General features: G+C 37.2%; 1 protein-coding gene across 2 annotated transcripts in view; it reads left to right on the forward strand.

Moving 5' to 3' along the window:
* NEDD1 (NEDD1 gamma-tubulin ring complex targeting factor) overlaps positions 1-11,115 on the forward strand; it is a 28,078-nt gene extending 16,963 nt beyond the window's left edge. For both annotated transcript variants that reach the window (XM_068401604.1, XM_068401603.1), the window contains exons 9-15: positions 2,660-2,791; positions 2,982-3,029; positions 3,489-3,712; positions 4,467-4,623; positions 4,947-5,103; positions 8,016-8,082; positions 8,772-11,115. In XM_068401604.1, the coding sequence (XP_068257705.1) occupies positions 2,660-2,791; positions 2,982-3,029; positions 3,489-3,712; positions 4,467-4,623; positions 4,947-5,103; positions 8,016-8,082; positions 8,772-8,876 (890 nt within the window). In that variant the 3' untranslated portion in view covers positions 8,877-11,115. The remainder of the gene's footprint in view (positions 1-2,659; positions 2,792-2,981; positions 3,030-3,488; positions 3,713-4,466; positions 4,624-4,946; positions 5,104-8,015; positions 8,083-8,771) is intronic.
* The last annotated feature ends 687 nt before the right edge of the window (positions 11,116-11,802 follow it).

Here is an 11,802-nt window from a genome sequence, read left to right on the forward strand (position 1 = left end):
GGCAATAAGTCACTGCATTCCATAGGGATGTGTATTAATGACCTCCTTTGGGTATTCAGTGAAGTACGAGGTGAAGCAGATGCTTCCTACGTATGCAAGAAGTGTTGCTAATCAACATTACTGAATGGTGTGGAAAATTTTATTTTAGTTAAAATATGTGATTTATTATCTTTATTTGAAGATGTAATGGCTATTACACCTTAAATAGGACCATACATAATAAATAAATGTTTTAAGAAAATAAAGGCTTACCAAGTAAAACAAATATTTTTCATCAAACCGAATATTCACTTTAGGACTAAAGACGTCTGTATACTTCAGAAGATACAGTCTTTAAACTTAAAAATGGGAAGGGATGAGAGACCACGAACTGCATTTGTTCTGTTGAAACTCTTCTAGACCTTGATTATGGGGCTTAACTTGGGAGGAAAAAAAGGGGCATTCAGTAAAGTGACCTGATAGCATAAATATGCTATATATATGAACCATCTGTTCATACAGCTTACAAATGGACGAGGGTTTTTTTGTGACAGCTATTTTAAAGTACAAAAGTATAATGAAGTCAGAATGCGATGAGACATTTGGATGTACTTTGAGCTGGCTTCCCATAAACTTCTATTTAACAGCCATCCACTGGTTTAGGTACTTACTACATTTAGATTACTGGGAATGGGTAAAAAATACAAGTCATTTTGCCCTATTTTATATTATGCTTTTTCTGTGTAGATCCTCTGTAGATTCTGGCACAGGATGATATTACACTTCTAGTTCGACTCAGTACGCCAAGTATTTACTTCACTAGCAAGTGCAGTCCTATGTATGTGTCACAACTGACACATCTGAAGCAGGGGAAAATGTGCCATGTTAATCCATTTAAAAGTGAAATCAAACCTTGCTGAAGTCCCAGTTTATGTAAATACTTGGACATGATTAATTGTAGTCATCTACACAGTCATATTTGGATCACTTGAACAAGTAAGCCTACCTAGAGAAGTAGTTACAGGTTTTATGAACAGTGGTTTGTTTGGGGTTTTTTTAATTAAAGTAGGTACAAAGTAAAGCTTTTGTACGTACAGGTGATTTATTTATGGATTGCACAGCATTAGTGCTCTTTGCCTAGATCTTAACTTACACAAGCACAATTTAGTCACTCCTAGAGTTAGGAGTTCAGTGAGGGCAGAATAGTGGCTTGCTTACAGTGCTGATCTTGTTTTCAAACACAGTAAATTGTGGAAGTTATTCAGGTGGTTATCTTAGCAGTTCAACTGACTTCTCCATGTATTCCTCATCTAAAAACTGTAGTTTGAATAATTTCTGGGGGTTTTTTGGACTTAAGATATGCTTCCATTTTTCAGACAACTGTCCCTGCTACCATGTGTACAAAAGCTGACTTTTTTTCCCCAGTTGGGTCAGGGAGGGGGCTTGAGGGTAGAGTGGGGAAGGGTCTAGGAACAAGTTTCTTTTGTTTGCAGCTGTAACCCCTCTCTGATTTCCTAATGATAGAAATAAGCAGAGAATATCCTAACTTCAGGTAAGCTTTAAAATAGATGTTTTGTAGAATTTCCTTCAGAATGCTTAATGGCCCCAGTGAAGCAGATTTCTCCTCTTGCAGAATAAATTTAAATTTTGATCATCTGAATGCGATCACCTTCTCAGCAGAAGGTGCATTCACTAGTTTTCTTTTCACCTGATTGTCACGGTTTAAAGCTGGGCTAGCTATTAACCAGGTGGCAGATGCTCTCTGTTAACCCTCTCCCCCCCCGCCAAGGGAAAGGGAAAGGGAAAAGGGAGAGAGACTTATGGGTTGGAAAGTTAAAACAGTTTTAATAAACTATAATAATGAAAAAGAATATAATAACAATAATAATAGAAATAACCAAATATATACAAATATGTACAAAACCAAGATCAAGAGCTTGGAAATCCTCCTCAGGCAGAGTTGCTCCCCCCAGTACAGACAGAGGGGAAAAGGCAGTAGCTCCACCCAGCACGGGCAGAGGGCAAAATGCAATAGCTCCCCCTGCCATCATACCTGCAGGCTTTTAACTGGAAAATTGGCAAAGCTGGTACCAATCAGTGGGAGACAGGAGGGCCCCTCCCTCCTGGGCCCCACCTCCAGGAGGCAGTGGGTTAGTGATAAATAGGAAAGTGAGAATGACGTATGTGGGATGGAATACCTCGTTGGTCAATCTTGGGTCACCTGCCCTGTCTGCTCCCCCCTGCAGCTGCGACCCCCCTTCGGCTCTTCACTCGTAAGCAGTGAGGAATTTAGCAGTGACCTTGGTTTCTCTAAGACTAATTGGCCTAGTTTGGGCCAAACCAGGACACTGATGCACCATAAATTTGCTGCGTCCATCATGTAGATTTATCTGAAAATGAGTGCATTCTTCAGTTTGACAAGTCTCCTTTTTAAAAAGAGGAAAGGAATCCAACTGTATCTTATTTTTGTTAATAAGTATCTTAGCTTTTAGTTATATTCACCTGCAGTGGCATCCCAAATGAGGAAGTTAAAGTTGATCCTCCAACTGGAATCTGTAGAAGGTTCGAAAGTGCTTGCTGGACTTACCAGGCATCATGCTTGCTGTGAGACTGTTTAGGGATAACATATGTTATTTTTGGAAAATGTCAATTACTAACTGAACGTTATTGTCATTTTAAGGCTTTCCCCATAGTTGCAGCTTGGATGTGATTCCATCTAAGGAAACAGATCATGGGAAAGGTGCTGATTTAAATAAATTTGATGATTTGGGTCGAAGTAGTTTAGGAGATGTGTTTTCTCCAGTCAGAGATGGTAAGTTGCTAATACTGAAATTTGTAAAGCATCATTCATCCGCATATAGCGTGACATTTTGACATTTGTGTGTTACTGTCCGCGGTACCTACTTGGTATTTTTATTTGTCTTTGGTTATGAACTCGATGCAATGATATGAATGTTTCATTTAATAAACACTTAATTTGTCTGTGTTCTGGTACTTTGTAGATATTATTGCAAGTAAAGCGAATGAAGATCCTCAAGGAAAAGGAGATGGTAAGCATACTTTCGGTACATTTTTCTTTGTCAGTGGTAGGCCTTTGGAGGCCTACGCTAGTTCTTACATGCTAATTTTGTCGTAGCATTGAAAATAACCAAACTATGAAAGCAGATGCTGAAACAAATGAACTTTTCTGGAAATTGTCTAACACATTGAGGTGCTAAGACACAACATGGTAACAGGAAATCCAAGAGTATGGTCCTAAGGTGATTTTGTTTTTCCTTTATGCAATTTATAGTGATAATATGGAGGCTTTTCATGCTTTATTACTTTCATAAGGACAGTGACAGTGTAAGTTGGATTTAAGTATTTAGTTTTTGTAAGGTGCATTTTTGGGTTATTTTTTTTGTTTATTTGTTTTGTGTGGGTGTGCAGGCATTTTACTTGTGGGTTTGAATTGGTTTGTGTGTTTGTTTTTTGACCTGTGTGTTTCACCCTTCCCTTTTCCTTTTTAGGTCTGGATTTTCAGTCCTACGTTTTGGGTTTGGATTTTCTCCCACAGCTGACCACTGCCTTACCAGTGAAAAGAAACCCAGTGGGCAGTAGTGCCCAAGGGATACGGTCTAGCCCGTTACATGCACTTGTGGGATCTCCAGTTAAAGAAGAGGAAGAACGTCCAGAGATTGACACTAAGAAAATAAATCTTGGAAAACAAGAATCTAAAGAAGCCTTAAAGCAGGTACACTATACTAATTCTTGTTATAAGTAGTCTTTTTAGAATCTTGACCGAGTACTACTAATTGAAGGAAAAATCCTTAACAGCATCCCAGCTAATCTTATTTTGCAACTCTGTTCACACTATTGACACAAATCTGTAAAATGTTGTTCGGTTTAAGTGTGCTGGCCTTCAGCAATGCAAGGTAAATGTATGTTTCTCTTTAAACAAGCTCAGGTTACAAAAGTTCACATGAAACAAAATTGGGCTAGTGTAAGGAATATTTTGATTTTTCTAGAAAATCAAGAATGATCATTAGTTGGTTGCACCAGTATGACTGTTTGTCGTTTATTAGGTCAATTCCACCCTCTCTTCTTTACCTGTTCTCAGTCTCCCTCTTCTTCCTTCTTGAGCTGTCTTTGATACGCTTCTGCTGAGACTCTGGCTTCTTTGTGTTGCTTTTGAGAAGTCTGAGTTTGCTGGAAACGATGTTTATAACTTGGCCACAGAATGTTTGATGTGAAAATTAAGAGGCCCCTGCCTTTTGCACTGCTTTCTGTGTGTGTGCACTTGAGGCAATCATCTTGAATATTTTAGCAATCAAATTTTAAGATGTCTTGGTAGGAAACGAAAAGCATGTATTTGTGAGTATATTCCTAAAAACAAAAATGTTTGGAAGTGTATTCCTGAAAACTTAGTCTTCAAGTGCAATTAGATAATGGTAATAAGTAGAGTTAATATGGTTTTTTTTAATTGTTGTTATTATTTTTATTGTCAGCTTTCAAAATCGAGCTCATCAAGTGCAGAATCTGTAACTTTAAGTCCTCCCCCATCATCCCCTGCTGTAAAGGCTCCTGATACAAATGAGAGACTAGTGAAGAATATTCAGGCCCATCCTGCATATGATCTACCAGTAAATGGTACTACCTCAATAAGTAAGTTGATCATTTTGGCCCAGTTTTAGGCGTGGTTGATTACGAACTGATGGGAAACATGGTAAAATGGCCTTAACATTAAAAAAAAAAAGCATCCAATCTTGATTCTTTTGTAAATGCAGTTAGCCCTCCTAGAACATCTCTAGTTGCCTCTGAAAAGACTCATTCTAAATCTAGACTTTTTTTTTCAGTAGGTAATATTAGAGATAAAATATTGACAAGCCTCAAGACAAATAAAAAAACCCTCTTGTACTCCATTATGCTGTTTTTTTTTTTTTTAAAAAAAAGTATTTATTTAATTTATTTTATTTTTAATTGTAAAGGTCCAAAGATAACATCACCTGTCACTGTTGGAGTTGCGAGTTCATTGTCAGAAAAAATAGTAGAAACCATTGGGAGCAGCAGACCAAATGCACCTCTGACATCAGTCCAAATAAACTTCATTCAGAATATGATACAAGAAACAATGGATGACTTCAGGTACTGGTATTCATGCAAAACATTTTTTTTTCAATGACATGTTTTCTTAGTAAGATGTTTTAGCATCTGCTTTAACACATTTTCTACTTGCATTAGAAAATGACACCATTAATAGGCCTAATCTTAGAAATCCAGGTATGAAACTTTATTTTGAATAGCTCCGATGACTAATTAGACTGATGTCTCTGAGGGTTGTTAATGCATGGCTTTGCTAACGTGTTTTTGGAATGAGTGTTTGAATACTTCTTGGATGGTAAATTTATCTGCATAACAAGGTCCTTACTGCTTTCATGAAGCCTAGTCCTGATTTCTTTCCCTCCCTGCTCATCTCTTGTCCCAGCAGGAGAAATTTCTCTTTAAGTTGACATTGTGGAGAGTTTGATCTAGACAGTTGACTTGTATTAGCTTTGATTGTTGTTAGCTTGGCATGTATAAGGTAAAATACTGCATGTATTTCTACTGGTGAAGCTTGACATTAAAATAATGTCTGTGCTGTAAGTGATGGTTGGTGTCTGATTACTTTGTGTTTATGGATACCTAACTAACGTTCCACTCATCATGAAAGCAGCAAGTCAAATTAGCCTGGATTTAGAGTGAAGTTTGAAGGAGATGGAGCAGTTGAGAGAGTTGTATGTATCCAGGGGGATCACTTCCCAACCTGTGTTTAAGATGAAGTAGCTTGACTGAGATGGTGGAGGGGAAAAGGATTCGTGGGTAGGGGAAGTATTATGGTCTTGAGGACAAAAAGCAATGCAAAACTAGGTTTGTAGGTCCATGTGCTATGGCTGTTCTGTATCTGCCAACAGAAAAATACACTGAATGTTATTAAATGTCTTTAAATAAGAGTATAGTATAGTAAAATTCCCCTGGGATTTTTGGGCAATAATCACACATTAAAAACTGTAACTTTCACGTGACTTAAAATGCAGTCTATGTGGATTGCAGATGGATTTTCTTTAAAGTTTGTGTTCAGGCATCCCTGTGTTGGAAGGTATGCTTGTCAGTCTTGTACTTCCAGTATTTGAGATCTGGAGCCTCAGAGATTGTGTTTCTCTTCTGACCTACACTTCCTGGAGTGGCTGGAAGGCTCTGCTCGCCCTTTTCCCAGTTGTAAATTGTGGATACATTTAAACTGAATGTAAAGGAATGTTTGTACTGAGGTCAGTAAGAGGGAAGGGAGCCATTGCAAGCCACAAAGATGATTAAGGGAGTGGAACATCTCCCTTATGAGGAGAGGCTGAGGGAGCTGGGTCTCTTTAGCTTAGAGAAGAGGAGACTGAGGGGTGACCTCATTAATGTTTATAAATATGTAAAGGGCAAGTGTCATGAGGATGGAGCCAGGCTCTTCTCAGTGACATCCATTGACAGGACAAGGGGCGATGGGTGCAAGCTGGAACACAGGAGGTTCCACATAAATATGAGGAAAAACTTCTTTACAGTGAGGGTAACTGAACACTGGAACAGGCTGCCCAGAGAGGTGGTGGAGTCTCCTTCTCTGGAGACATTCAAAACCCGCCTGGACGCGTTCCTGTGTGACATGATCTAGGTAATCCTGCTCCGGCAGGGGGATTGGACTAGATGATCTTTTGAGGTCCCTTCCAATCCCTAACATTCTGTGATTCTGTGATTCTCATTGATATAAATACCTTTCACCCTCTGGAATCTGAGGAAAGGATTTTTATCGCTCTTGCCTGAAATGCATTCCTTGTCAAGTAATGGGGGAAAAACAAGGACCTTAAAAAAGGAACAGGAGGAATATATAACTCATTCAGTTCCAAAAAGCTGCTTGTTACTTGAACTTCTTGTCTTTGGGAGATAACCTACACCTTTGGGTTTCTAAGCTGTCAGCTGGCATCTACGCTTGATACACTCAAAGAAGATTTTTTGCCTCCAATAGGAGTTCTGAAGCACAATAACCTGTGGAAATAGAATGTGAAGAACATATTCCCTTTGGGCTTGCTATATGTTTTAGGAAAGGAGAATGAAATAAGATCTTTAAGTGTCTACTTAACAAATGCCTTACTTTCTCAGGCTGTTGGTACCCGCAGCACAGTATTTGGTCTCAGACGATTGCACTGTGATGCACTGTTCAGGAAGAGCATGTGAGCTTGCCTGCTTTTTTTTTTTTGTGAGCTATTCTCCTTGTTCTTCCTCAGCGTCTGGACCTGTTCTATTTGTATAGTGTTCAGAGGGTATTTCCAAGATTGGTTCTTGTAGTATGGAATAGTTGTCCATGAATTGATAAATTCATGTCAATTCATGGACAACACTGCCACTACTTCTTATGTAGATTAACCTGGAGCATTCTGTGGGCTTGAGGATAATGTATCATCACAGTTGATGTTTTGGGCCTTCTTAGAAAAGAGTGATGAAAGTGAGGTTGAAAAGCTGTATCTTCAGTTTGAAGATGGAGCAGCTGAGAGAGTTTTATCTAGGGGATCACTTCCCAACCCGTGTTTAAGATGAATTAGGTTGACTGAGATGGGGGAGGGGAAAAGGATTGATGGGCAGGGGTTACAGATTCAGTTACAGATAAATGTCTTGCTCTGCGATACTTGTGATCAAGGGATTGAAAATCATCTTTGAATGGTAAAAATGAGAGAAGGTTACAGCTTGCAAGCCAAAAAAAAAATCTTGATATTGCCACATACATTTTTATATTTCTAAACAGAAAAGATCCTAAGTCTTTTTGTATACCGACAAAATGGTACTTACAAAAGTCAGTGTCATAACAAAAGTATTCCAGAAAATAAGCAGTAGAGGAGAATGTTTCATGGTTTAAAGATTTCTAGACTCATGTTTCATGGTGTCATGAAGGTGAGGAAGTGTGGAGTTCTGGGTGCTGAGGACTGGAGAGAATTACTGCTTCCTAAATAAAACTAAGCATTGTTCTTTTGAAATTCTGCCCCCAGAGAAGCATGTCATCGAGATATTGTGAATTTGCAAGTGGAGATGATCAAGCAGTTCCATATGCAGTTGGTATGTACAAAGATCATGGCGGGAAATATGTTTGGTTTTAACTTTCAGTAACACCAAGGCGTGCCAACTTCTTCTCTCAAAACTGAAAATCAATTTTGCTTATTAAGAGCAAGAAAGGGAGGACTGGATGTGAAGGAGGGGGAAACTATGAATTGGAATCCATTAAATTGGTTTATGCTTGATAAATAAAGGGAAGATGTGCATTGGGTAGGTATTGTGAATTCCATATTTCAGGAGTTATAAAAAGACAAAAGGGAAACAAATTCAACTGTCCTTTGGAAAGGACGAAGAGATGGGGTAAGGAGGAGAGAGATGGAATTCAAATAGAGAGATTCACTTAAAGGTACCGCGTGCATACTGAACTGTGTTCTTTAACTTCGCCTTTTTATGAATTTTTGTTCTTTTGATCTGCATTAAAAAGACCTTGTCTCGGTACTGAACATTTTAATGGAACCTGCATTAGTAGATTCTTATCCTGAAGAAGTGCAAAATATCCTTTGATAAAATATTCACTAATGTATTAATGATCAAAATACTGTGTGTTAGCATAAAAAGAAAATTCTTTTATTATGAAAAGTTTTTAAAAACAGTATTCTAAGTTAATTTTCAAAAGGGATATGAAAATGGATAGTCTAAAACTGGAATAATTAACTTAATAGCTGCTGATTGGGGCTTTTTTTTTTCTCTAGAATGAAATGCACGCTTTACTTGAAAGATATTCTGTAAATGAAAGCTTAGTAGCTGAAATTGAGAGACTACGAGAGGAAAACAAAAGACTGAGGACTCACTTCTGAAAGATTTATGCTGCTAATTTTATTAGCGTGAACTCACTACAGGTGGTATGTTGCTTATAACAGATCATCCATCATCACTGAAGTATTGTATGAAGACCTATTATTTTGAAAAAGAATCTTTTCTTCTAAATAAACGGCGTAAGATACTATATATAATTATAAAATTTGTAACCGATAAACACTGTATAAAGAACTTCTGCATGCTCGTGCTAACCACCTTGAAATACGTCCTTCTAACAGAAAAACTAAAAGGATAAGTACGTTATCAGAGTTTTAGCAATATGTGAAGTGCCTTTTTATAAACAAAATAAAATCAGGACAGATGCCTTTTCTGTAAGAACTTTTTGATATCCTACTTTTCTATCTGCTTCTTTATTTTACTGCTGTTGGAAACAATTGCTGTAGCTTGCCTTTCAGATACTTTTCCTGGAGAAAAAGGGGAGAGAAAGCTCATCGTCTGCATGACGTGTAGCCTTGTTTGTAAGGAGCTGGAAAGTACAGCAGTCAGTTACTTTTATTCACCTGGCAACGCTTCTATCCTGAGTAAAACTAAAGCTTGAAAATATTCCCAAATTCAGTGCCATGATCTTTCTTAGTATACTTGTAAATCTGAAATTTCTGCTTGTCTGCTTTGAACTTTGATGTTGCAAATGCTACTTCAACTGCACAATGAGGTTTTTGTTACAACTTTAGCTATGAAACTAGAATTCTTTTTATTTACATGTATCTGAATATTGTCACAGGTTGTCCAATTTGAATGCAACTTTAGACTTAAAAATGTAACTATACTCATCCATTAATAATACAGCATTGTGTAAATGTGGTCTTTCAGTCTTTGACTCAAGCGTCTTTTACGCGCCCCCCCTTCCTTTGTATTCAAGTGGACAACACTTAATGTTGCGCAGTTGTGTTGTAGTTTTGAATCTTGTTGGTTTAGCATTATTGTAGCCTTTTTGAGACAGCTGCATATCAAATCTAACTAGTATCTTAGTTGTATGATTAACATAACACTTATTAAAGAGAAATCGTTATTTCAGGAGCGTAATGGTATCATACTTGCATGTAAGCATCTCTGAAGTGGAGCTCAGTATGAAGCCCTGATTCTGCTGAAGTTCGTGGGAGGTTTGGCTTGGCCTTTATTTGTGCCAAGAGATCAAATTAAATTAAAACTTTAAATTAAAAATTAAATTACAATTTTCAATTAAATTAAAAATTTCTCTGAAAGACTTCTTCTACAAGTGCTTCTGCTATTTAAATTGTTCTGGAGGCTTCTTAATTTTCCCACTAGTATTTCATCATTTCTTTTCTCACAATCATTAAAACTCAAACAAGGAAAGTCTGAGAACATGGTGAGTTAATTCGTTACAACATTTAGTGTTTAAATCCATGATGGCACTCTTCTGCTAAATGACAAAGCCATAATATATAATGTAACTTATTTTTATAAGTTGTAAAACTAAGAAAAAACTTTCTATACTTTTTCCCTATCTTTAACTTTTTTTTTAAAAAAAAAGAGACTGTTCCTTTTTTTTCATGTCAGTTAATGACAAATACAATCTTTTAGTAAAAGTAGAGGGTGTTCAAGTAGTCTTTAATATTAGGGACAGGACTTTAAATGTCTGCAGTTCTACTGCTTTTATAAGCTTTTAAAAATACTTCTATATCACATATAACTTCAAGGTAAAAGGAAGCAAAGTAAGTTAAATTTCTTTTTAGTAACTTAACACACAATGTAGAGAACTTTTTTGTAAGTTTATGGGATGTATAAGCTTGACACATAGACCACACAGTTTGTGAAGACAATAGTAGTTGAAGGTAGCAAAAATATCTTACAGTTCTTCTACATGCTTTGCAGTGTTAATGAAGTAACCTTGCGTGTTTGCATCTCTTGATTTGTTCCCCAAGTGCTCTTGCTAGTATACCCAGATGATAGCAGGGAATTAGACAAGTATCTTGGGTGTTTGGCTTGTAGATAATTTATTTTCTTGACTCAGAACTGTACAATGTTTTTCTTAATTCCCAAGTGGAGGTGATTATAGCAAGAGTGATTAAAAGGAGACATTCTGGCCTCTTTTTTAACAGTTAGGGCTTTTTTCCATATCTCAGGATTACCGTAGCGCAAGTGGCCACACATGCTGTGTGGAGACCCAATATGCCTACCACTGTAGGGTTATATTTTGCCTTGTACAAAACCTGATATGTATTTTAAAATAAAGCTTCTTTTAACCTTTTTGAAAAAAAAAAATGCTGTAGTGACTTGCTTTATAAAGGGAATAATCTATATTGTAATTGTTCTACCTCACCAGGCAAGAGCCTGAGCCAAAGAATATGTAGAGATCTACTTCAAATTCTGCAGTAATCTCTCTTCTGCCTCTGTGGCTTCATGTAGACCATCACATCCTTTTCCACAGAAGTGTTCACATTACCTCATGCTTTTGGAGTAAAGAACAGATGTACAGTTCCCCCTTCCAAGTTGGAAACTGTTACAGTCATGACAGAGAGATCATGTTCACAGCTAAAAATAATGTTCAAGCAGATGTTTTGGGTGGGGGGAATAATGTTGTCACCTAAGCTCCTGGTGAGTTGGAGATCCTGCATCTTCCTAATACTTAACTTAAGGATGCTTCTTTTTTTAATTTCTTTATCTCTTCTGTGATGGGAAGTTTATTTGCAGTTTCAAGGTATGTAAGCTTTGAAAACTGCTTTTGACTATTGATTTATTCTCATGAAAATGCAAAATGCCAGCATATCCTTACATCCTAGCACCAGCCCACCAGTGCCTGATACACACACTATGCTGTAATAAACATAACAACATAAACACAACAACAATGATGAATTTGGAAATTGCTCACTGCCCCTGTACCTGGATACTAAAACTTAAGATGAATAACAGTCACAGATTATTTGGATTTAAAGATAACAG

Source organism: Nyctibius grandis, chromosome 5 (genome assembly GCF_013368605.1).
Source record: "Nyctibius grandis isolate bNycGra1 chromosome 5, bNycGra1.pri, whole genome shotgun sequence".
NCBI classification, from domain to species: Eukaryota; Metazoa; Chordata; class Aves; order Nyctibiiformes; family Nyctibiidae; genus Nyctibius; species Nyctibius grandis.